Source organism: Gadus chalcogrammus, chromosome 19 (genome assembly GCF_026213295.1).
Source record: "Gadus chalcogrammus isolate NIFS_2021 chromosome 19, NIFS_Gcha_1.0, whole genome shotgun sequence".
Taxonomy (NCBI): domain Eukaryota; kingdom Metazoa; phylum Chordata; class Actinopteri; order Gadiformes; family Gadidae; genus Gadus; species Gadus chalcogrammus.
The window spans coordinates 14,738,377-14,761,551 of NC_079430.1; the positions used below are offsets into that span (position 1 = coordinate 14,738,377).

At 45.6% G+C, this 23,175-nt stretch overlaps 1 protein-coding gene across 1 annotated transcript in view; it reads left to right on the forward strand.

Moving 5' to 3' along the window:
• Positions 1 to 23,175, forward strand: part of ppfia2 (PTPRF interacting protein alpha 2) — a 114,792-nt gene that overhangs the window by 61,365 nt on the left and 30,252 nt on the right. Inside the window, exons 2-4 of the mRNA XM_056578545.1 lie at positions 10,979 to 11,080; positions 13,973 to 14,137; positions 18,508 to 18,582. Coding sequence (XP_056434520.1) covers positions 10,979 to 11,080; positions 13,973 to 14,137; positions 18,508 to 18,582 — 342 coding nt within the window. The remainder of the gene's footprint in view (positions 1 to 10,978; positions 11,081 to 13,972; positions 14,138 to 18,507; positions 18,583 to 23,175) is intronic.

Below are 23,175 nucleotides of genomic sequence, written 5' to 3' on the forward strand. Positions count from 1 at the left end.
AAAGGGTTACCGAAGTGGGTGGGACACTGAAAGGGACACCATCACATTTGTGTGTTTTCTAATGTAAGAGAGTACTGCTTCATTGTGTGTGTGTGTGTTTGCGTGCATGCGTGCGTGAGTGTAGTCTTTCACTCATGGCATCGTATCGACTTTGGATAAAAGTGTCCAGTGAATTACATTTTTATGATCTGCATCATCGGTTTCGATTTTGTTCCCGGGGGGCGGATAGTTCTGTAAGGGACGACGTTCAGATAAGAGAGAAACATAAAGAGATGGGGAGAGTTTTAAGTTGAGAAGAGGTGGAGAAAACGAGAAGTAAAGAGACAGATAGAAGTGGAGAGGGGGAAAGAGTGGTAGAGCAAGGAATGGCGAGAGGTAGAGGGGTTATGATGGAGAGAGAGAGAGAGAGAGAGAGAGAGAGAGAGAGAGAGAGAGAGAGAGAGAGAGAGAGAGAGAGAGAGAGAGAGAGAGAGAGAGAGAGAGGAGAGAGAGAGAGAGAGAGGAGAGAGAGAGAGAGAGAGAGAGAGAGAGAGAGAGAGAGAGCGGGAGAGAGAGAGAGAGCGAGAGAGAGAGCGCGAGAGAGAGAGCGCGAGAGAGAGAGCGCGAGAGAGAGAGCGCGAGAGAGAGAGCGCGAGAGAGAGAGAGAGAGAGAGAGAGAGCGCGCGCCTGGCTGAAGCAGTGGTGCTGCTGGTTTCGGCGTTGGATATTAAACCGCCGTTGTGCTGCGGAGACAGAACTGAACGAGAGCGATCAGGACCATGGAGAGCGTCAGCCCTGTCAATCTTCACTGTGCTCACTGGAGAACCCTCTCTCTACGGCTGTCCATCGACATACACCAGGCGCTGTAACCAGGCCGCTGTGTGAAACAGAGAGAGGAGATTAAGGCGAGAGCAGCGATGATAAACGTGTATCTGTGGGCCAGCCTGCTGTCGATTTTATCTGGTGTCTCGCTCCATTATTTGTTTCCCAAAGGAAAGGAGTGTGTGTGTGTGTGTGTGTGTGTGTGTGTGTGTGTGTGTGTGTGTGTGTGTGTGTGTGTGTGTGTGTGTGTGTGTGTGTGTGTGTGTGTGTGTGTGTGTGACTGCTCTATTCCTCTGCCTTGTCCTTGATGTGACCGTGTCGGTACATTAAGATGCCAATACAGAGGGAGAGAGAGTGGTAGAGAGATACAGAGAGCGAGAGTTGGAGAGAGGAACAGAGAAAATGGTAGGGAGATTTAGAGAGAGAGAGAGAGAGAGAGAGAGAAAGGTAGAGGCAGAGATTCAGAAACAGGGACTGGTAGAGAGATACAGAGATTCATAGAGATAGAGGTAGAGAGAGTCCTATGTGTCTGGCCGGTTACACTTTAGTGTGTCCTGCTATATATGTATCACTCGCCCCTGTGCATTATGGGAAACGCAATGCATCACAGCACATACCAGTATGGAGCATGAGGGCTGGCTGGTATTTACAATAGCATTACTTACTGCAACTGATATGCGAGATACTTAAGATGGCAAGTGGCCTTGTGTTTCACTATTCATATTTAATGACCTTGTCTTACACTGCGTTCCATTAGGTTACATTTATATTGGATAGTTGTTTTTGTAGCAGGGCTCGTGGCTGTAAACGGGCTCCATGTTTCTTTAACTATGTATGTGAGTTAGCATTTCCCTGCTGTAAATGTGCTGTGTGTTGCACAGATTTGGTGTTGCTGCTTAAAAGTGCAATGTGGGCAAAGGGCCGGCGTTCAGGAGCTAATGCTGCTAACTGCACCACACACACACACACACACACACACACACACACACACACACACACACACACACACACACACACACACACACACACACAGCCTTAGCCTTAGCCTTGACTAAACAATGAAACAAACAGAAAAAGACAGAATGTGCTTTCCTCACTGCGGCAGAGTTCACAGCTCTAAAGATCCCGTTATGAGGTTTACAACTTTAGTTGAACTTGACTAATTATTCGTTTAACAATTAATATTCTTGACATGAATCATCGTAGCTTTGTTAGTAGGCCAAGCAAGTTCTGTAAAACACTGTTTCCCATCCTTTCTGGATATAAATGATCTCAACCTCTGATCCACATTCATTTGTCATTTATATGCTGTTTTTATAGTGTGGAAAACATTGACACTTTCTCAAAGGCGTGGCTGTGTTTGGATGGTATTATCTCTCTGATCGACGTTTGATTATGGGATGGCTGACAGGTCAGGAGATCTGGAAGTGAAGCCTGTTTGTTTTCTCTGTATTGTGGCGTCTTGACGGCGTTCCTACATCCAGAAAGTTTGGTTTATTGTTACTTAGATGTCTGTTTCATATTAAAGGTTTTCCATGTTTTTTTCCATGTCAGTTCACACCAGCAATGAGCTTGGTTGGCCAAGGCTTCCTGTTCATTCATGTCCATCGCTGAACGGTCATCAGTGTGTAAACATGGATTTCATTTCTGCTGCGGTACACGGCCAACCTCCTCTGAGTGGTTATCTGTTCCAGTTCCACCGCTCGCCTGATTCGTTAATCTTTTTTACCCCAATGTGTGGACTCGTTTGCCAATCTGGCCGCTTCGTCGCCTCGGGGTTGGCACCTGGAGCAAGACAGAATTGCTGTGCTCTCGCGCTTCCAGGAACTTGGACCTCAACACACACCAACACATCGAGCGGCCAACCCCGGTACACAGATGTTTAAAAAAAGAAATCCTCTGGGCGTCCTATGGCCCTTTAAACAGTTTAAAGGGCCATAGGACGTTTCTGGTTCCAAAATAACACCGTCTTTATCTTCTGGTTGGGAGGCAGACAGAGCTTCCGTTAACACAATGAATGATCTGAAATAACAATCTTGAATGATATTGTGGCCTCTATGTTCGACTGAGACTTCCCCAGTGGAGTCTCCCGCATAGCGACCAGGCATCAACTGGCTAGCTCAGGGTCACCACCGGCGGTTTAGTTCACAGCAATGGCACTACTGCCCCTAGTGGGCGGATGTAGGTATCCCACTCGACAACGGTTATCCACAGGGACAATACGCTTCCTTCCTTCCTCTGCTCCGTGTGTCACGTTGCGCCCCTATCTCCCTGACCGGCAGCAGATGATGAATGAGCTGACATTTACAGACGGTCCGGGGGGAATGCTCCACGAGATTATCTGCGGTGAATCTGTCTAGCTGCGCTGCTGCTGTTTGGGGCGCTAGGGAGCCCGCGACATCCAACGGGACCTCCAGAACGTGGTCGCCTTGTTTATATTACCGCTTACAGCTTTTATCATCGGAGTGCCAAACCCGCACCCAACATTATGTGTGTGTGTGTGTGTGTGTGTGTGTGTGTGTGTGTGTACACTATACCATGAGGGCAAGGGTATTTTTGTTAAGTTGTTTTTGTAGTAGTAAATACACTGTCTGTCTGTCTGTCTGTCTGTCTCTCTCTCTCTCTCTCTCTCTCTCTCTCTCTCTCTCTCTCTCTCTCTCTCTCTCTCTCTCTCTCTCTCTCTCTCTCTCTCTCTCTCTCTCTCTCTCTCTCTCTCTCTCTCTCTCTCTCTCTCTCTCTCTCTTTCTCTCTCTTTCTCCCTGAGTAGCGGACCCAGTGTGCTCTCCAACTGGTGCATTATATCAACGCTTGTATGCCGTTCCGTCATAAAACGCTGGCGTCCCTTTACCGCTCTCTGGACTCGCCTGTAATTTCCAGTTTTATTGAACATATGTTTGAGTATTACTCGTAATATCCCCCTGCTTATTACAGTTATTCATCATTCATGTGATGTCTATATTCTGTTGTTGACAGGGTGGTCACTCCGAGCCTGAAGCGCTGGGTTTTATACTAGCGCCCCACCGATACCGATATTAGGGGGAGTAAAAGATTACCAATGCCGATATTTCGACCGATATTCCAACTATAGATGTATAGGCCTTTTATTTGATATACATATCGTGGTATCTTGATCAATTACCTGACATTTACAGCCATAAGGTTATCTGTGGTATATCTGTCTAGCTGGGCTGTTGCTGAAACCGATATTAGGGAGTAAAAGACTACCGATATATCAGCCGATATTCCAAATATGGATACTGTATACATGCATTTATTTAATATATTTATCGTGGTATCTTGGAGGTGGAGCAGCTCCTTAGGATTGGCTGCTCACCCTCCAGCAATGCTTGGGGCCACAGCAACATCTCATTAAAACCAAGCGCTAAAGGAACCAATGACCTGTCTAATGGGGTGGAGCTAATAACCTGCAGGGGGAGGAGCTACTGACCTTCACACAGAACATGATGCAACACTGTTGGTGTTGGGACTGTTTACGTGGATGTGCTCTGTTTAGAGGTTCAACCACAACACTAGAGGATTTATAAAGAAGTTATTGCATTAATTAATTGACACCATGTCTAATGTTATCGTATAGGCCATATCAGCAAACACATACGCAGACACCGAGATATATATATATATAAAAAGACGGCCAACCAAAATATCGGTCAGGCTCTATTTTATGCCCAATATAAAACCCTACCCCAAAACTGCTCGTTAGTGACATCCATCTGAAATCAGTGGAAGTCGCTTTGGATAAAGTCCTCTGCTAATAACTAAAGAGCAGTCATAAATAGTTATGCTTTAATCAAACGTGTAACAGTATTACCTATTTTACGATATGCTTTAAATGTAGAATGGATTTCCATGGATTTTTGGTCATTTAACCAGAGTTAACCCCTCGATACTACCATGGGGTTCTTGGATTTTCAGGGCTTTGGTCGATTCTCCTCAGGATCAAAGTTGGTTCTAAAGAGCAGTAAATCTACCCGGATGTAATGCCCCGCCCCCAGATTTATGCTTCAGCCTTCGGGCCGGGAGAGGGCAATGACCTCTACCCCCCCCACCCAAGTCTAAAGGTCAATGTAAATCAACGTGTGTGTGTGTGTGTGTGTGTGTGTGTGTGTGTGTGTGTGTGTGTGTGTGTGTGTGTGTGTGTGTGTGTGTGTGTGTGTGTGTGTGTGTGTGTGTGTGTGTGTGTGTGTGTGTGTGTGTGTGTGTGTGAATAAAAATAATAAATGAAAACGACGCACATGTGTCGTTAAGAAGCCATTTACCTGCTAGACATAGCATCCTGTCTTTAATTTGTCTAAGTATGGACTAGAGCTAGCATCCTGTCTTTCATTGGTCTTATAAGGGACTAGAGCTAGCATCTTCTCTTTCATTGGTTCTATAATGGACTGGAGCTAGCATCCTGTCTTTCATTGGTCTTATAATGGACTAGAGCTAGAATCCTGTCTTGTTTTAATTACCAATTACATGCAGTCTCGGGTGTTCCTATTAATCAGAGTCCCAATCAGGCCACCCGTTGTAGTGACGATCAAATCATCAGTCTCTATTAATTGGTGGTTAATGGTGCGCGGTACACACACACACACACACACACACACACACACACACACACACACACACACACACACACACACACACACACACACACACACACACACACACACACACACACACACACACACACACACAGTTGAAAACATACACATTTCTTTTGTTGTTTGTAACATTTGAAAGGCAAACATGCGTTTCCCCTCTCTGGGGTCTCCTCTGATATATTCTATATTAAGAAGTCCTGCGGTGTCTGTCTGTATGTTAGTTCGCTAACATGCTCGGCGAAGGGTATCATTCCTATAGTAGTGGGAATTCTGGAATACTTATCCATCTCATTCGACAGATACTTGGGGCTGACGTCAGATAATGTTGGGTCCATGTTGAAGCCATGTTGGATGAGTAACTCTCTCCCTCGAAACACACAGACACACACAGACACACACACAGACACACACACCCCAAGTCCATCTGGTGTTTATTTTGACGGAGACACAAAATGTCCCTACGCATACACACCCTAGCTGTACAGAAGAATGTACCAACGCTTTTTGGTCAAACTAGCCGCTGTAGAAATCCAGGTCAATGTTATGCGTATCGCCCTGGATCCCAGTTACAGTCTCAGTGGACTTCACAGGCCCAGCTTGTACGACACCCTCTGACCGCTATGCCCTCTGAATGGCCATGAACAACTCCAAAGTTACCCAGAGGGGAGAAACCTTGAAAGCACGTGGCTCAGGAGGCAGAGCGGGTTGGCTGGTAACCGGAAGGTTGCAAGTTAGATCCCTGGCTCCTCCTAGCAGAGTGTCGAGGTGTCCCTAAGACAAAACACCTCACCCTAACTGCTTCTGGCGAGCCGTCTATCGGTGTGCGAATGGGTGAATGTCAGGCATTATTGTAAAGCGCTTTGAGTGGCCACTGGTTAGAAAAGCGCTGTATAAATGCAGTCCAGTTACCATTTAGGAAAGCCATCCCTCCTTCCAGGAACTCTTGAGAGTGCAGTAGGTGCGACTGGGCAGACGTATAATGGTAGCACAAAACAAAACCCCTCACGGGAGAACAGATTGGTGAAACGGTCTCTTTGTTCCGGTGCATACAATTATATTTTTATCCTCTTTCTCCCAAAAAAACGGAATCGATGATCTCCACTCGAGGCCGAGCTAAAAATAACCACCCTGCGATCTGTGTTGACGGTGGACGTTGTGGTGTGTCACGCATCCACCGAATGTTGTCCGTCCGTGGATGCGATGCGATATCGTCTTGCTCCTTCTCGGGGATGTATTTAGAATCTCACCGTATCTTGCTCTCCCCTCACCCACGCACTGTTAATAGGATTTGGTTCATGAAAGATTCAGGAGCTTTAGGTTGTCCGTGGGTATTATGCTATCTGTACAACCGACCGTGGTTTGAAAGATGAGTGATTGTGTTGTTGCGTCAAGGGTGTGCTTCCCCCATAATGTGGCGTGTTGTACGTAATTAGACTCACAATTCATCTATTGATGTTCACATTCTCATTTTGATGTATTTGATGTGTTGAGAACGACACGCATTGTCGTTGCTTTGTGCTAGAATGTGATGGTACGGCCTAATTTAGTATGGCGCACGCACACACACACACACACACACACACACACACACACACACACACACACACACACACACACACACACACACACACACACACACACACACACACACACACACACACACACAGCGGATGACAGTGTTTTCACTGGTAATCAGGGAGGAATTAACCTCCCTGCCATATTGAGCCACGTACACACTTGCTACAACTACTCTGTTGCTATCGCTCTCTCACACACACACACACACACACACACACACACACACACACACACACACACACACACACACACACACACACACACACACACACACACACACACACACACACACACACACACACACACACACACACACACACACACACACATCATCTCTTCCTCCATAGCTCTGCCGTCTCTACCTTGGACATTCTTATACCCACACACAGCCCACAGCCCAGTATTGCAGGGCCAAGCAGTATTCCCAGGTAATCATCTTGAGAGTTATTTTTTTTTCCCCCAGCAGAGGCTAGCAAATGGTTTCCTCTGCTGGTCCAACTGGGTCCAGCAGTTTGAGTAGATAAAGGAAGGATCCCTCGACTAAAAGTAGCCGACTGCACATTAAAATTCAAACGAATGGTGACAGTGACTGCTGTTTTGATCCCGCCTTTTTGATCCCACCTGGATTGACAGCAACCGACAGCCAAGCACTTTCAATCACTCGCCTCATAATTTTCAAACAAAGTCGAGCTGTCCATTGTCAATCAAGGAAGGTTCAAAGCCACACATCTCTCCTACTATTGGTTACATTTCTCTGAACTGATTGCTAATAGGCTGCATCAAACCATCGGCTGAGCTATCCCACTTCTAGACAAACACCAATGGAGACTTGGTCCAAATATGGGTTGGCTGTGTTGTTTATTTCCTGTTGGGTGGATAGAGTGCAGATGGACTCGCACCAACCCGTCCTTAATGGACTCCCTTGGGAGTTGCACGCTGTTTCGCTATTTTACTACTTAATTATTTAGCAAGCGCTTTTATGCCACGCGACCAACAGCGAATTCAGATTCACGTCATCACATTTTACAATTTTACATTTTGGGCATTTAGCTGACACTTTCGTCCATGGCGACTTGCAATAAGTACATTTGTCAGAAGAAAGAGAAACAACGATATATCGCTGTCGGTACAGTAAGGATGTTCATTGAAACAAGTGCCAAGCACTTACAGTTGCTAGGTTAACCCATTCCCCGTATACAACAAAGACAGCTAGGATAATGTTTTCATTAAGGAGCAGGTAAGGTTAGGGAATGCCTTCAGGTTGGGCTGCAGAAACCGGGGTTTGAACCCAGGAACCTCTGGCCTACCATCATACGTGTAGGTGAACATATATCCTATCTCCTTTCACCGATTTATTTTTCTCTTCAATCCTTCATTCTCTGACCCTTTAGCCCACTTGATTAAATTTCGACAAAGGCGTCCAAAACACTCCCACTGTGTCTTGCTGGGCTTCGGTCGACAGCTGTGTGATTTACAGTCACAGAGCTTGGCCAGGGACCTCCATGGGAATATGAGGGCTGCTCGTGTTTTCATTGGTGTAGTTCGGTTCATGTTGCCTGCTCCTATTTCTCCAGTCTTGCTGCAATGGGACCGCAATACAATTGGAAACATTGGCATTGATTGGTTGTGTATAATTGTCGTTGTTTACACTGGAGATCGATTGGCTCTTTCTTTATATATTTTCCCTTCTAGGTCTTTATTTCGGTTTTGGTTTCTCTATCCTGTTCTGTTTGTGGCCGACTTTTGTCTTTCCTCGGTTACTTTCTGACTCCCTTTATCGTTCCTTCTCTCTCCTGTTCATTCTCTCACTTTCTCTTCTTCCTTCTGCTACTTCTCTTTGTTCTCTTTCCATCTTGGGTCGATTTGGTTTGAGAAAGATCCATGGAGCGCGGTTGAGACATTTTCATAAATAACCAACATAGCTGCAACAGATGTGTCACACGTTCCGTTGCCCTGATTGGTTGTCGTCTATCCAGTTGCGTCCGGAGGCATTTGGGTCTGCGCCCCTTGATAACTCCCCCTTGGAAATGTAAAATGACATTAGAGGTGGCCTTGGCCTATGTGCATTGTGATTACCGGTGTTCAATTACAACAAAACAACAAGAATATCCATTAAATGCTAAGTTGAAGGTGGCTATTGTTAGCATGATTCCCCCGGGGAAGAGATTTACCAGCATTAAAGTCATTTTACATTATTTTATTTTGTTCTGAAGTAGCCTACCTCCTCAGCCGGTACCAAAACACAGTCGTTCCTCCTTTAAAAAGGCTCCGTCTAAAAGCAGTCGAGGGGGAGGTGTTGTGTTGGGCAGGAACACTTAATGTATTGATCTCTCCCTTCCTTTGAATCCCTTCCTCATTTATTGTTCGTCTCGGTTTGTACATTTAAGGAAGTTAATTGTCCTAATCCCGGTAGAATCTCGCGCCTGTGTGATCCAGAGATTGTTGTCCTACTACTACTGTTGTTTCACATTTCATGCCGGCCGCGGATGAAAGCCCCCCTCTCACCCCCCACCCCCACCCCCTCTCTCTGCACGTTATCCTCCTCCTCCTCCGGTGTTGCTATGGTAACATCTGGGATTCCGGCTGCTGCTGCTGCTGCTGACCTGATCTTGTTGCTAACCCAGTTGTAGTGAACTCCAGGGCGCTCTCGCTGTTCCAGTTGCTCCACACACAACCTCCTGGCTCTGTGTGAGAGTCGAACCTTTGCTGAACTGACAGCCATTAAAAAAGTGTATCCGTGCAAAAGGATGCTGCATGGATTCTAGAAGAGTTATTTTGTTACATAGAGATTATTACTGTACAGTCTTGTGTGTTGGTTCTTTAACTGTAGGTGCACTGACACAGTTATATGAAGTAACTCACAATGATCAGTGAATTCTAAACAAAAAATGTGGAATTTGAAATAAAATGTCCCATATAAAACGTACTATGAAACGTCACATTGGCCAAACTTTTTCCACCGTCTTCCTCCCAGCTCTACATCGAATGTTTTTGAGGAATATTGTCATCCGATTTCAGGAGGAAAGGGGTGGTTTGTGGTCCGTAGGGTAATGGTGTTTAGTGAATCTCCAACGAGCGTGTCTGCTTCACATCAACGAACCATCAGCCTCTGAACCAATCAGGGAGGAGCGCTCTCTTCCAGAGACGCATGGGCAGGCGGTGCCTCGTTTAGGGTACACCCAAGCACGCGCACATGTGCGCGCACACACAGACACACAGAGACACAGAGAGCGAGATACACAAACTCACACAGAGACACACACACAAACAGAAACACACACACACACACACACACACACACACACACACACACACACACACACACACACACACACACACACACACACACACACACACACACACACACACACACACACACACTCTCTCTATTGGAGCTGCAAGGTGCGTCTCCTCCTAAACGTGTCCCTCTCTTTCCTCAAAGTACGAGAATCTGCTCGTTCAGGAACGGTAACCAATAAGCAGGAGAAGCCGGGCATAATTGATTGTAATGTCTGCAGAGTGGAACTAACAGCCTGCCAAGCAAGAGGTGTGTAAGGAGGGGTGATTGTCGTGATTGGGGGTCCCCTCTGCCCCCTCGAAGCATGAGCGTCCTAGCGGTACATTGAAAGTTTGTCTTGCTCAGTGCTGTTGGTTAGGAGTCAGGCAGGGTACAATGTGAGGTCGTGAGGTTCACTGTCTCTGTTCACAGTTTGTATAGAACCAATACAACAGAGATTTGTGTATATTATTATCATATACGTTTCAAACATATTGTCTTGGCTTCTGTTCTGAATTTATCAATATCGTTATCGACTATGGTGGAGTGTACTCATTTCTGTTAGTATAGTTCTACGGTATGTCATTCCTACACATCACACCTTTAAACTTTCACAGGTACGAATGCTGTCCATTGTTAATGGCTGATGTTGTTTTTCTGAAAGCTATCTAGCTGCAATGCTAACCTCTGTGTCTCCTGTGTGGTCGTCCTGTAGGAGTTTGCGGCGCTGACCAAGGAGCTCAATGTCTGTCGAGAGCAGCTGCTGGAGAAGGACGAGGAGATCTCGGAGCTCAAGGCTGAGAGGAACAACACCAGGGTCAGTGGACTTTCATGCTTAAGAAGCTAATGACTCCCAACAGTGCTAATGTCGCTAATGATGCTATGTCACATGTCATGTACGTTTTTTTTTTTTTCTTTTGTCTGTACTGTCTGTATATATTCCTTTCTTATTTGTAAAGCGTCTTTGAGTACTTAGAAAAGCGCTATAAAAAACTGATCAATTATTATTATTATTAATATGGATGCTTGCGGAATCCTAAGAGTCTTTTCTTCCAAGACATCCATGGGTACGGAATAGACCACAATGGGTCTGAAATGCCTGAGTGTCCCTACAATCCCTTATTGAACTTCATCAACTCCCTAAAGCACTTTGACTTAATTCGAGCTATTCCTGACCTCACAGTTTACTTGCAGTATTTCATAGATACTTTGTGGAAGAAATTCATAAACATTTAATTTCTTTGTCTGGGAAATAATAAGCTTACATTGATGAAGCTTATGGTTTAGGTAAATAAGCGGCTGAATATACGATGCTAAACCGCCTTGGTATTATATATGGATTTAGATAAACCAGAGATTATGTTTGAGTGCTTCAAGGTATGCTTAGCTACTGTACATCACAACAGCTTAGATTTGAGTGCTTCAAGAATTTTTTTTATCAATCACTAAAAAAAGTGAAAATTTGACATGAATTGAATGTTAAATCCATAAAACCTGCCAGCTTGTGAAACAATTTGCAATCTGCAAACTCATGGCTCTTTGCAGCGCATATAGGCCCACAGTAGTTTATTAGCCTGACTCTGGTGATTAATCACCTTTCCATTTTTTTCTTTTCAAACAAGCCTTTCCTTTTCAAACAAGCCTTTAAGCTTACGCTGTGAAATGATGGAAATCAAGCAAATTCAACATTAGCTTAATTTCAATCATTTCACAGTGTAGGCTTAAGGCATCCCCATCTTCCTGAGCTGATGCCAAGTGCACTCATCCACACACACACACACACACACACACACACACACACACACACACACACACACACACACACACACACACACACACACACACACACACACACACACACACACACACCCCTCATTATCCCTGGTAATGTTTGTCGCTTGAGCACGTCCAGCCCTTTATGTCTGTCCCAGTTTGTCCGCCTCCGTTCCTCGAAGGCTTCCCTGTTCAGCAGTCCCACTCGTGACTCAGGGAAAGCGATCATGAAAAGCTAACTTTAGCTCCAGGCTAAAGTTAGCTACCCTGCGGTCTGTGGCGTGACCAGGGTCATTAAGTAGAAATAATGTACTGAAAATGTAGCCCTCTCCGCCAAACTTACTTTTTCAATTAATATTAAGTGTGTGTTCGGGAGGGGGGGGTGACATGTTTATAGGGGTCATGTGACACCCTTGACCCCCCATGGATACAGCCCGGGCAGCAGTCTGTGGTGTCGCCTGACATCGGTGAGAAGGGATATCATAGGGCTGGTGGTGATTCGTCATCTTTTCTTTGCCGAATGATAATTGGCAGATTCCCGCTGGCGTGCTGCCTGTCTTTGGGCAGACTGTCTTGCAGTGCGTTCTAGCACAACACACATACACACTATCGCTCTCCCACTCACACACTCACACGAACAGGGAGAGGGAGGAAAGGAAGGAATTAATTTTCTCCTGCTTGGTTCATTATCACCTTAACACTCTGTTGGCAGCCGCCAAACAGGCTCTCATCAAGCCGCAATCATGATTTTACTTTCACACCATCATAACTTTGTTTTTTTGGCTTTGTTTTTTTTTCGTCGGAAACTAAGAATATGTTTATTCATATTTTTAACCACCGTTGTGTCTCGGGACGGATCACACCGCCACCCCTCTTCTGGGTTCCTCCTCAGGGTTTGATCCCTCAGGGTTCTTGGTGGTTTCTCTTCCCCCCTATCAAGACTTGAAGGCTTAGGTTGTACCAAACAATGTGGGTCTATGAGGGACAAATTAATTCAAGTTGACTTGACCATTAGGTCAGGTTGGAGTCCCGACTTGGGTGTCAGAGAGATACATGAACTTTGAAGGGTTTGAGACCTGAGTTCTGTCTGGGTAGAATCTGGGTTGGAGTCCCAGAATCTGGGTTGGAGTCCCAGAGAGAGGACCAAGTTCATTTAGGTCGGGTTGGAGTCCTGAAGTGGGTACCAGAGACATGAACTTTGAAGGGTTTGAGACCCGAGTTCTGTCTGGGTTAGAATCCGTGTTGGAGCCGCAGAGAAAGGACCATGTTCCTTCAGGTCGGGTTGGAGTCCCGACCTGGATACCAGAGAGACTGTTGATCTGATATTAAATACATTGCACTTTCTAAAATGCTTTTTTAACTCTGCCTTTGCCTTTATGTATCTATTTTACGATTTTTTTTTATTTTACTCATCTATTATTTAATTTTATTGTGCGATAATGTTTCTACGTGAAGCACTTTGAGTCTGCCTCGTGTATGAAAAGAAATTTAAATAAAGTTGCCTTGCCTAAAGTTGCCCTGTTGTGTCCAACATGTGTCCATGTTATTGTATTCATGCTTCCTCCCTGATAACTCAAGCTAAACTGCTAATTTAGAAAAATAGATGGATGCTTTTTAAAGGGATGAAATAGTGAGGTTATTTTCCTCAGTGATTTTTTTTTAAATATTAATGATATTATAATATTTATAAATACTTTAGAAGTTTGCACACTTCAATATTAATGAATTACATTTATTTATTTATAATTTATTAATCTTTATAGCAATGCTCAACGACACTATTGAATATTGCATGTTTCCCTCACATCGTGAGGGGAACATCATTTTGACTGCTTAGGTTTTGACTGCTTAGTAAGCAGTCAAAACGACAACGAACACAGCTGACAACAATATTTACATCACCAGTAATGGCCACCGCTTGTGTCCGTCCCTCTAGCTGCTCCTGGAGCACCTGGAGTGCCTGGTGTCGCGGCACGAGCGGTCCCTGCGGATGACGGTGGTGAAGCGGCAGGCCCAGTCCCCCTCGGGCGTCTCCAGCGAGGTGGAGGTGCTCAAGGCGCTCAAGTCGCTGTTCGAGCACCACAAGGCACTGGACGAGAAGGTAAGACGGCCGCGGGGCGCGTTGAGCCCTAATGGGACGATTCCTCCCCCACAGACTGCATGGGGTCGGCTTAGCGGCTTGCCTAGTAACCGGAAGGTTGCTAGTTCGATCTCCGCATAGCTCAGGAGATAGAGCGGGTTGCCTTGTAACCTGAAGGTTGCTAGTTCGATCCCCGGAAGGTTGCTAGTTCAGTCACCTCGACACCATAGTGTCGAGGTGTCCCTGAGCAAGGCACCTTCCCCTAACTGCTCCCGTACCATTAGATTAGATTAAACTTTATTGTCATTGCACAAGTAAGGACAACCAGTGCAACACAATGCAGTTTACTAACCAGTAGGGCATTCATTAAAAAGTGCTTTTCCTTACAGCAGTGCTTAAATAAAAAAATTAAAAAAATACAAAAGACACAGATTGCAAGTCCATTATTAAAGTGCATAGAGTTCTGAGGAATTAGACAGTCCATAGTCTATTAATAAAATGCAGTATGATCATATAAAGTGCATTAATAAAGTGCATAGTGGTCAGTGGTAGTCAGACAGTCCATACCGTTCAACCGAATCGCTTTGGATAAAGGCGTCTGCCAAATGCCCTAAAATGTAAATGTAATGAATTCCATACTAATTCTGAGGTTTTAGGAGTTGGACCCACTGAATAATAACAATGAATTGAATATATATAGTGCTTTTTACCCAGGCACACAAAGTGCTCTAAATAGTGAGAGTGACTGTGGTGGGGGGGTGAGGGGGTTATGATGACAACTCATTCACTACCAACGTGTAGCAAACTCGCCAACCTACTAACTAACTGGGTGATGGACAGCAGCCTGTACGCGCCAGTATACGCTCACCACACACTGGCAACACAGTGGAGAGGGGAGGAGGGAAAAACTGTCCAATTAGAGACTGGGGGATGATTAAGTGGCCATGGTGGAGTAAGAGCCAGGCTGGGACTCTGGCCAGGATCCGGGGTTGGAACCCTACCTCCAGAGAAGCAGTAGGGCAGTGAGAGACACAGGGCTGATGGCCATTCTTTTATCCTCATCACTTTGGAGAACCCTAGTGCTTAGCATAGATAATAGTATGGTATTAGTAATGGACACTATCAGTTGATGGTAAGATATAAATATAGATACATTAACATTAGATGTAGTAACAGAGATTATGAGTTGATGGTGAGATATAAACATGGATAGATTAACATTGATGTATTAATGGACATTATCAGTTGATGGTAAAATATAAACATAGATTAACATTGATGTATTAATGGACATTATCCGTTGATGGTAAGATATAAACATAGATTAATTAACATAGATATAGTAATGGACATTATAAATTGATGGTAAAATATAAACAAATTTGGACAAAAGCAATAGACAGAATAACACATTCCCATAATACATAGGTCATTTTAAAATGTTTGTTTCTAACAGTTAATATACTAATAACATGAACTAATGAATGTTTTCAAGAACATTGTCAAGGACTACAGAGTACAGATGTTAAATTATTATATTTATGCCTCATGATTTGAAACAAGACATTATGACCGGAGCCCTACAAACACATTACCACTTGCCATCAGAATCCGTTCACAGTGGTAATTGAATCTGTTTGATTTTATTCGGAAATCCCCTATGATAAGTCTCATAACACAAATCAATTTGCTCGTAGCAGAACTGTCAAGGGTCAGTTCTGTAGAGGTGGGGGACTTTCATCTGGGCTGCAATTACCCAAGACCACTTCCTCCGCATCCTGTTGGACAAGCAGCCCTGTAGCTCCGCCTCACAGCGGTTGTCAGTGGTCCGTCGCTACGGCGACGATGACATGGATGAGGGAGAGCGAGCTGTCTGGTTTCCCCGACTCAATGAGAAGGGAGTGGGAAGAGGAAGAGAGATAGAGCAAATTAGACACACACACACACACACACACACACACACACACACACACACACACACACACACACACACACACACACACACACACACACACTTAAATACATTACAACGCACACACACACAAACCCACACACAGCGCTGTCGGTGCCTCTTGAAATTGGCTCCCGCACAGTGTTACAGTGAGGAAGGGGTTACTGTCGAGAGGACTCATCTGTAAGTGCCGCTGAAACACCGGCCCTGATGTACAGAGAGCTGAATCCAAGGCGTCCGACGGAGACGTCTCTGTGCCTTAACAAGTATCAAGAGCATAGTGGGAGAGACTCTAATGAACTCACTCTAATTCACTGATCATCTTGGGGACAACGGGATTTGGATAGAGCTATTCAAGATACTCAAAGACAGTTAATTATAGCAGAGGATTATTTGATTCGATATAAGGTTATCCAAAGAGAGATGGACGGCCCCGCCCAGATTAACGTGTAACGGAACATCCTCTCGTTCGACGTATTAGGCTGTTGAGCTCGAGGAAACGAGTCGCAGGATCGACGGGCATGCCACTCTGCTGATCTGCTGGGCTAGTGAGGGGTCGTTTTTATCCTTCATCCTCACACATCAAGTGGAGCACTGTGTGGATTTGAGGGGGGAGGAAGGCAACGATATGACACAGTAAAGGTTGCTTTACATTGAACCCGATTGTTCTTCGATTGTTCGTCTAAAATAATTACAAATCAAGGAGCTGAATGCTATTTCAGAAAGCGCCATTGATTTTATTCTCAACACTCTTGATTTATATATATATTTTTTATGGTAATAGAAAAAGATTCCCAAAATCACACAATCGAGAATCCTTGTTCTAGTCACCGTGGATACTGAACATGTTATAGGACATGGCTGAGGTCAAGTTTCTTACTTAGTCGTCTTATTGTGTCCATAATAAACGACATTCATAGAGCTATGATTAATGGTATCTGTAATGAATATTGATCATTCATCTTGATATCATCAGAGCTACAAGCCAATGTTTGCACTGCAGGACATGAATAGAGGTAGCTTTGATAACATGGCGATGTGTAGTTGTATCACCACAGTTGTGTTTTGGATGACAAATTTCTACAAAATGGTGAGAGCCTATTTTTGCTTTTTTGAGAAAACTCAAAAACGAATGTCTCCAAAACATGGAAGTATTCTAGAATGAATACCCATTGATCATCCCCATATCCACGAAATACAACTCACTACTACACTATTTGTGTAGTATCTATATATATATATATTTTTTTTTTTTTTTTTGAAACTCCCATTATTATTCAATCCTCTAAATACATCGAATATTCTGTAGAAAGCACGGAGCATAAGCTCGTCCTCAGTAGGCTATAGGTCGTGCGTCGGATCCATCTGTCTTTTTCCTTAGTGCGATTATTTTCGGAAAAATGTTGCATGTTGACGTCGAGGCTGACAGTAAACAGTTCAGACGCGTCAATCTCATTTGGCATCTTTTATTGGCTCCTCGTCTGGTGTAACAGGACCCCCAGCCGGGGGTACTGTAGTAAACATCTGGTACAGAGGGACCATTTAGCCTCTGGTACTGGGGTTATCACCACCATTCCATCTACCATCAGGTCATACGAAGAGACAGGAAATGGCTTCGGGTAATAGTGCCCGGTACACGATACCTGCTGAGTGTGGACATTTGGGGTCATATAAAGATATATATCTTGTGTATCGATGGATATAGTTATATTTAGCATTCTTTCTACTTAGAAACGCATTCAATGTTAGCGTGTTGCAGTGACTGTGACTGGATGCCTGGCATATTGCATTGACTGCAACTGAATGCCTCGACTCTTCTTACAGTTAACCGGCCAGCACCCCATCACTGATTTAAAATGTTTTGGATGTATGTATGTATGTATGTATGTATATATGTCAATCATGGCCCCCATTGCGTTCCTGACCATCCCTGGAAGAAGGGATCCCCCACTCTGCATCCCTTCTCAAGATTCCTTCCTTGCTAATTAAAGGCGACATAAAGCCGTTCGAAAATCTGCCCCATATGACATCACTAGTGGCCGTGTCCACCTAGATCTGTTCTGGATAGATGAGCAACGTTAACTTCAGTCCACTGGGTAGGCTGGTAGACTGATCTATCCAGCACAGATCTAGGTGGACATGCCCACGAGTGATGTCATATGGGGCCGATTTTCGAAACGGCTTGTAAGGCGAATCACCCTCACACTTTGTCGTATAATATGTCCCCTTTAAGTATTTTCTTGCCCGCTTGGGTCAGGGGGGTTTCATAAATATACGGCCTGTTAAGCCCTTTGAGACTGTACCTGTGATTAAGGGCTATACAATTTAATTGAATTAAATGACTTTTCATTTAAAATACCTTTTTTTTTTATAAAGGAGTGTGATTGTACGAGAAGAAAGGAAGGAACATTTTACTCAAACTGTCAATTTGTTGTTCCAGGTCCGAGAGCGACTGAGGGTGTCCCTGGAGAGAGTCTCGGCCTTGGAGGAGGAGCTAACGGCAGCCAATCAGGAGGTAAGAGGCGCCCGACAGCCGATCAATCAGGGAGAGACCAGTATACAAACGAGCGATAGTATTTATTGACAACGTTTGGCGGGTAGACTCCATCAAACGGGTCTTCATTGAACCACGGGTCCATGGGGTCTTCCCCGGGGGTGAATCCACCATGATGGTGTCTAAATGCTGGTCGGGGACGACGACGATGATGGAGTTCCTTCAGCCCTGGAGGACAGCGTCCCTTTCTCCATCAACAGGTGGAGCCTGGTCCCGGGGGGGAAGGTGATGGAGGAGAGCTGCAAAAGGGTTGCAATGAACATTATGTAGACGAGCATGATCGAGCGATTGTCGCTGCGGGCAATTCTTTTTTACTTTTTTGGGAATTTAAAAAAAACTGTTTTTATATGAATTGATTAACACAGCGTCCATCCCAGTGTTGTGTCTTTACCTTTGGTTCTGCTGTGCGCAGCGCTATTTTCAAGATGGAGGCAGGATGGAGCTATGAGGTTTAGCCGACGGTTTAGGGGATCCAACTGACAATTTGCGTGATTTGGTCAAGAGCAGTTTTTAATACTTAAATATAAATATTTGTAAAACCCCTCCAGTTTGGGGAGGGGTAGTGATGAAAGGATGACATCACTAGACATGGATAATCGATAAAGAACTTAAAGATCTCCTATTATACTACTTTTCTGGTCTTAATTTCTTATTAATGACTCCTATAGAGCAACCCGACACGAATCACAGCACAAAAAACTGTAGATTTTCGGGAAACTCTTCCTCTCATCTGGGCGCTTTCAGCATTCAACACTCGGCTTCGTCCTTCTCCGCCCCCTCACCCCCCTCCAGCCAACTCCACTCCGTTGTGATTGGTTACCTTCCGGAAGCGCATGTTGCAGCATTACCATACATTGAAAATCCGGATTGTTCGACGTAGATAAATCCCGGAAATTTGAACAAGTGAATGGCGACCGGCGTCCCTAGTGTTTAGCGCTCTGCACAGCCACCCCAGACGGTCAGCAGGGAATATGTCTAAATGCATGTACGTCATTATTTGACACTTTAGTATGGTTAAAAATTACTAAAAATCGTTATAACAACGTTTATAGGTCATAAAAGTCGAAAAAGCATCGTAGGTCCTCTTTAATAGTCTCGACCACACATGCCGATGTCCTCTGAAACAGAAAACACTGATTCAAGGGCTTCGTCAAGGCATTGTTTGGCCGGTTATAAACGCTAGGTAGCAGTGTGCTTGGGCCCTTATCGTCAAGGGCCCCTTAACGACGGAGGAAGGGCCGCTCTGGGTGTCTGTTGTCCCCCTGCCCTTGCGTTTGAGGAAGGGGAACCCCTTAGGTGAAGTTCTGGGGAGGGAGGGGGAGGGAGAGGGAGAGGGAGGATGAGGGAGAGAGAGGGAGGGAGGGAGAGGGGAGGAGGGGGAGGGAGAGAGAGGAGAAGGGAGAGGGGGAGGGAGGGAGAGAGAGGAGGAGGAGGAGGGAGAGAGGGGGAGGGAGGGAGAGGGGGAGGGAAGGAAAGAGAGAAAGACATAAAAATAGACTACATTTTGATAGAATGCATCCTTATAATGCAAAATCTCGCAGCCCGAATTTCTCCCAGTCGGATGACAATGGCAGGAATAGAGAAGAGGTGGCAGAGGAGAGGATAAAGACAGAGTACAGAAATAAATGATGGGTAACAAAAGCAGAATGTGTGTCTGGGGAGGGGAGAGTGTGGCTTGGGGAGACTTTTTATTTGAAAGCACATTTTACAAGGTCAGGAAGAGGGGAGCCGGCCAAGTTTTGTTGTTTTGTAACGTTACTTTTTCCCAAACAGCAAGTTAGCTGTTGTTTCTGTTATAGTCATTAAAGAGGAGCTTCTATTCGTAGCAACATTCAGTGAAGTCAGATAAAGGACATTAAAGAGGTGGAAGGGGTTTGGATGTCTTGCTCAGCCTACTTGGATATAGGCGGTAGACATTGTGGTATCGAACACAGAATCTTTAGGCTGGGTGTCTTTACTTTAGTCATGTCTGCCATTTTACCTTTGGCTCGGGCCAGGTAGTTGAAACTGTAAGACAACGCCTGGTTTTAATTACAGCGTGTGTCAATGCACTCTTTCAAGGTGTTGGTGTTTCTTCGTCAGATAATCTCGGCGTGTCCCCCCCCCAACAAGGTTAAATAGAAGCGTTCTTGGCTCTGTGGTTAACATTTCAGTTAGCATTTTGTTAGCCGTGTGCTACACTGAACGAGGGAATAATTGGACCTCCAGGCTAGGAAAGAGTGTTACAACTGGACCCCAGCCAGACAACAATGGCCACAGTTCATCAGCCCCTGGCTAAGAGGGCCATTACAGACTTCTGGTTGCCAAGCAACTCAGCAGAACACTAATTGATTTGTATTTTTTGTTTTTCGGTTTCATTCTTGAGGTTCTGCTCCAGGGTTTGGTAATCTTTTACGACTAGTGCTGTAGCTGAACTTTGCCAGAGTCCGATGGATTGTAGTTCTCCCCACAGCAAGTGGATGTTAAGCCACATAGGTCAAATGGTTGCAACATAAATATGTGTAAAGAAACGGTGTTGGTTGAAATAAGAAAAACATGTTTGTTTGGGGTGCGCTTGTGAGGCGACTTATAGATGGAAGATCCCGTCAGAGTACTGACTCCTCCGAGGGTCCCAGCTTGACGTTCTGTTTTATTTTCTTCTGCTCTTAATCTGAACGGGTAGCTCTCGCTTCTCCCTGTCAAGGGATCTCCCTCTGTGTTCGGAGCGGAGCAGTTCACAAAGGAACAAAGTGGTGGAGCAGAGACGTGGATCTCATCAAGGCCAGTCAAATCCCGTGTTCGTTTTGTATCTCTGACTGCTCTGGCATGTCAGAGATACAGAAGAGCAACGCGGATCTTGATGGAGCGCCCCTAGATGTTCGAGAAACTTCCCTACCGAGACGTTCACACACACATACATCCTTATCCTAGCCACACCCCAACCTACAACCCTCTGTTCACCTCTCTTGCTCCTTCTCCTCCTCCGCCCTCCGGAAAATCACTCTCTCAAACCACGACGAAGGTGTCTGGGCGAGACAGGAAATAAATCACAGGGGCCCAGCCTTTTGGAAGTCCCCCCTCCCCCTTTTCATTCCTTCAACCTCATTGAACCCTGAGCAACACACTCTCTCCCCTTTCTCTTCCTCTCCTCACTTCGCTCTCCTCTCTTCGTCTCCCCTCCCTCTTTTCTCTCCTCTCTCCTCTTCCACTCTCCGCTCCTCTCCTCTCTCCCGCTCCTCTCCCTCTCTCTCCTCTCCTCTCCCCTCTCCTCTCTACTCTCCTCTCCTCTCCCTCTCCCTCTCCTCTCCCTCTCCCTCTCTCCTCTCCCGCTCTCTCCTCTCCCCTCTCCTCTCCCCTCCTCTCCCTCTCTCTCCTCTCCTCTCCCCTCTCCTCTCTACTCTCCTCTCTCCTCTCCCTCTCCCTCTCCCTCTCTCCTCTCCCTCTCTCTATCTCCTCTCTCTCTCTCCCTCTCCTCTCCCCTCTCTGTGACCCATATGCCAGTCAGTCAGCCTCTGTTACTAGGGGGGGATGGACGGCCTGGAACGGCAACATCAGAAGGAAAACGATAGGCCTTGTTCGCCTCGTATCTGGGGGAAACATCAGCCTCCTCTAATTTGAGAACGGAGGAGGGCGTGAACGCACGTGTCACTTCCTGTTCGGCATCCCGACTGGTTTGCGTCACGGGGGGGGGAGGGCGAGATCTTTGTTTGCCTTTGATCTCGCGGCTGGGGAGTTAACAGATGGATCTCTGTGTGAAAAAGCCGGAAGAAAGCCTTATTTGGGTGATTCACCCCTACCGCGGGCTGGTTCAGAGGGAAACGGATGGAAAGCCAGGCGATGCCGAAACCGTTAGAAAGCCTTCCAGCTGTACATCCTGAAAGGGTGTCTCTGGCGTGTCTGTCGGGTCGTGTCTCGGAATTACACATCTAATAACGTCTAGCGCTTCCAGTTTCACACTATTAAGCTGTAATTAAAATGGGAGTTATGATTCGGGCAAGTCGGGGCTCGCTTTGTGGATGTGGGAGTGTCCACAGGAGAGTGGGTGGGAGCACATGAAGCGGCATGGGGCTCAGGAGGTGGAGCGGGTTGGCTGGCAACCTGAAGGTTCCTAGTTCGATCCCAGGCTCGTCCTAGCGTGTCGAGGTGTCGCTGAGCGAGACACCTATCCCCAACTTGCGTGGTTGTCACCGCCATCGGTGTGTGAATGTCTGCATGATTGGGTGAATGTTGGCCAATATTGTAAAGTGGTTTGAGTGGCCACTGGTTAGAGAAGCGCTGTATAAATGCAGTCCATTTACCATTCATCACAGGTCAGAAGTTAAATCAGGCAGGACTGGAAGACCTGGTTTAGTTGTTTAGCTCCCTAGGGTTCTGCATCTGTGCACAGTCCTACACGTGCACACACACAGCCCTACACGTGCACACACACAGTTCTACATGTGCACACACACAGTCCTACACGTGCACACACAGTCGTACACGTGCACACACGTGTAGGACTGTATGTGCACGTACTGGCTGTCCCAAAAATACGGGATCCGGCAATTTGGACGATCGCAGCTTTCATCTGTCTTG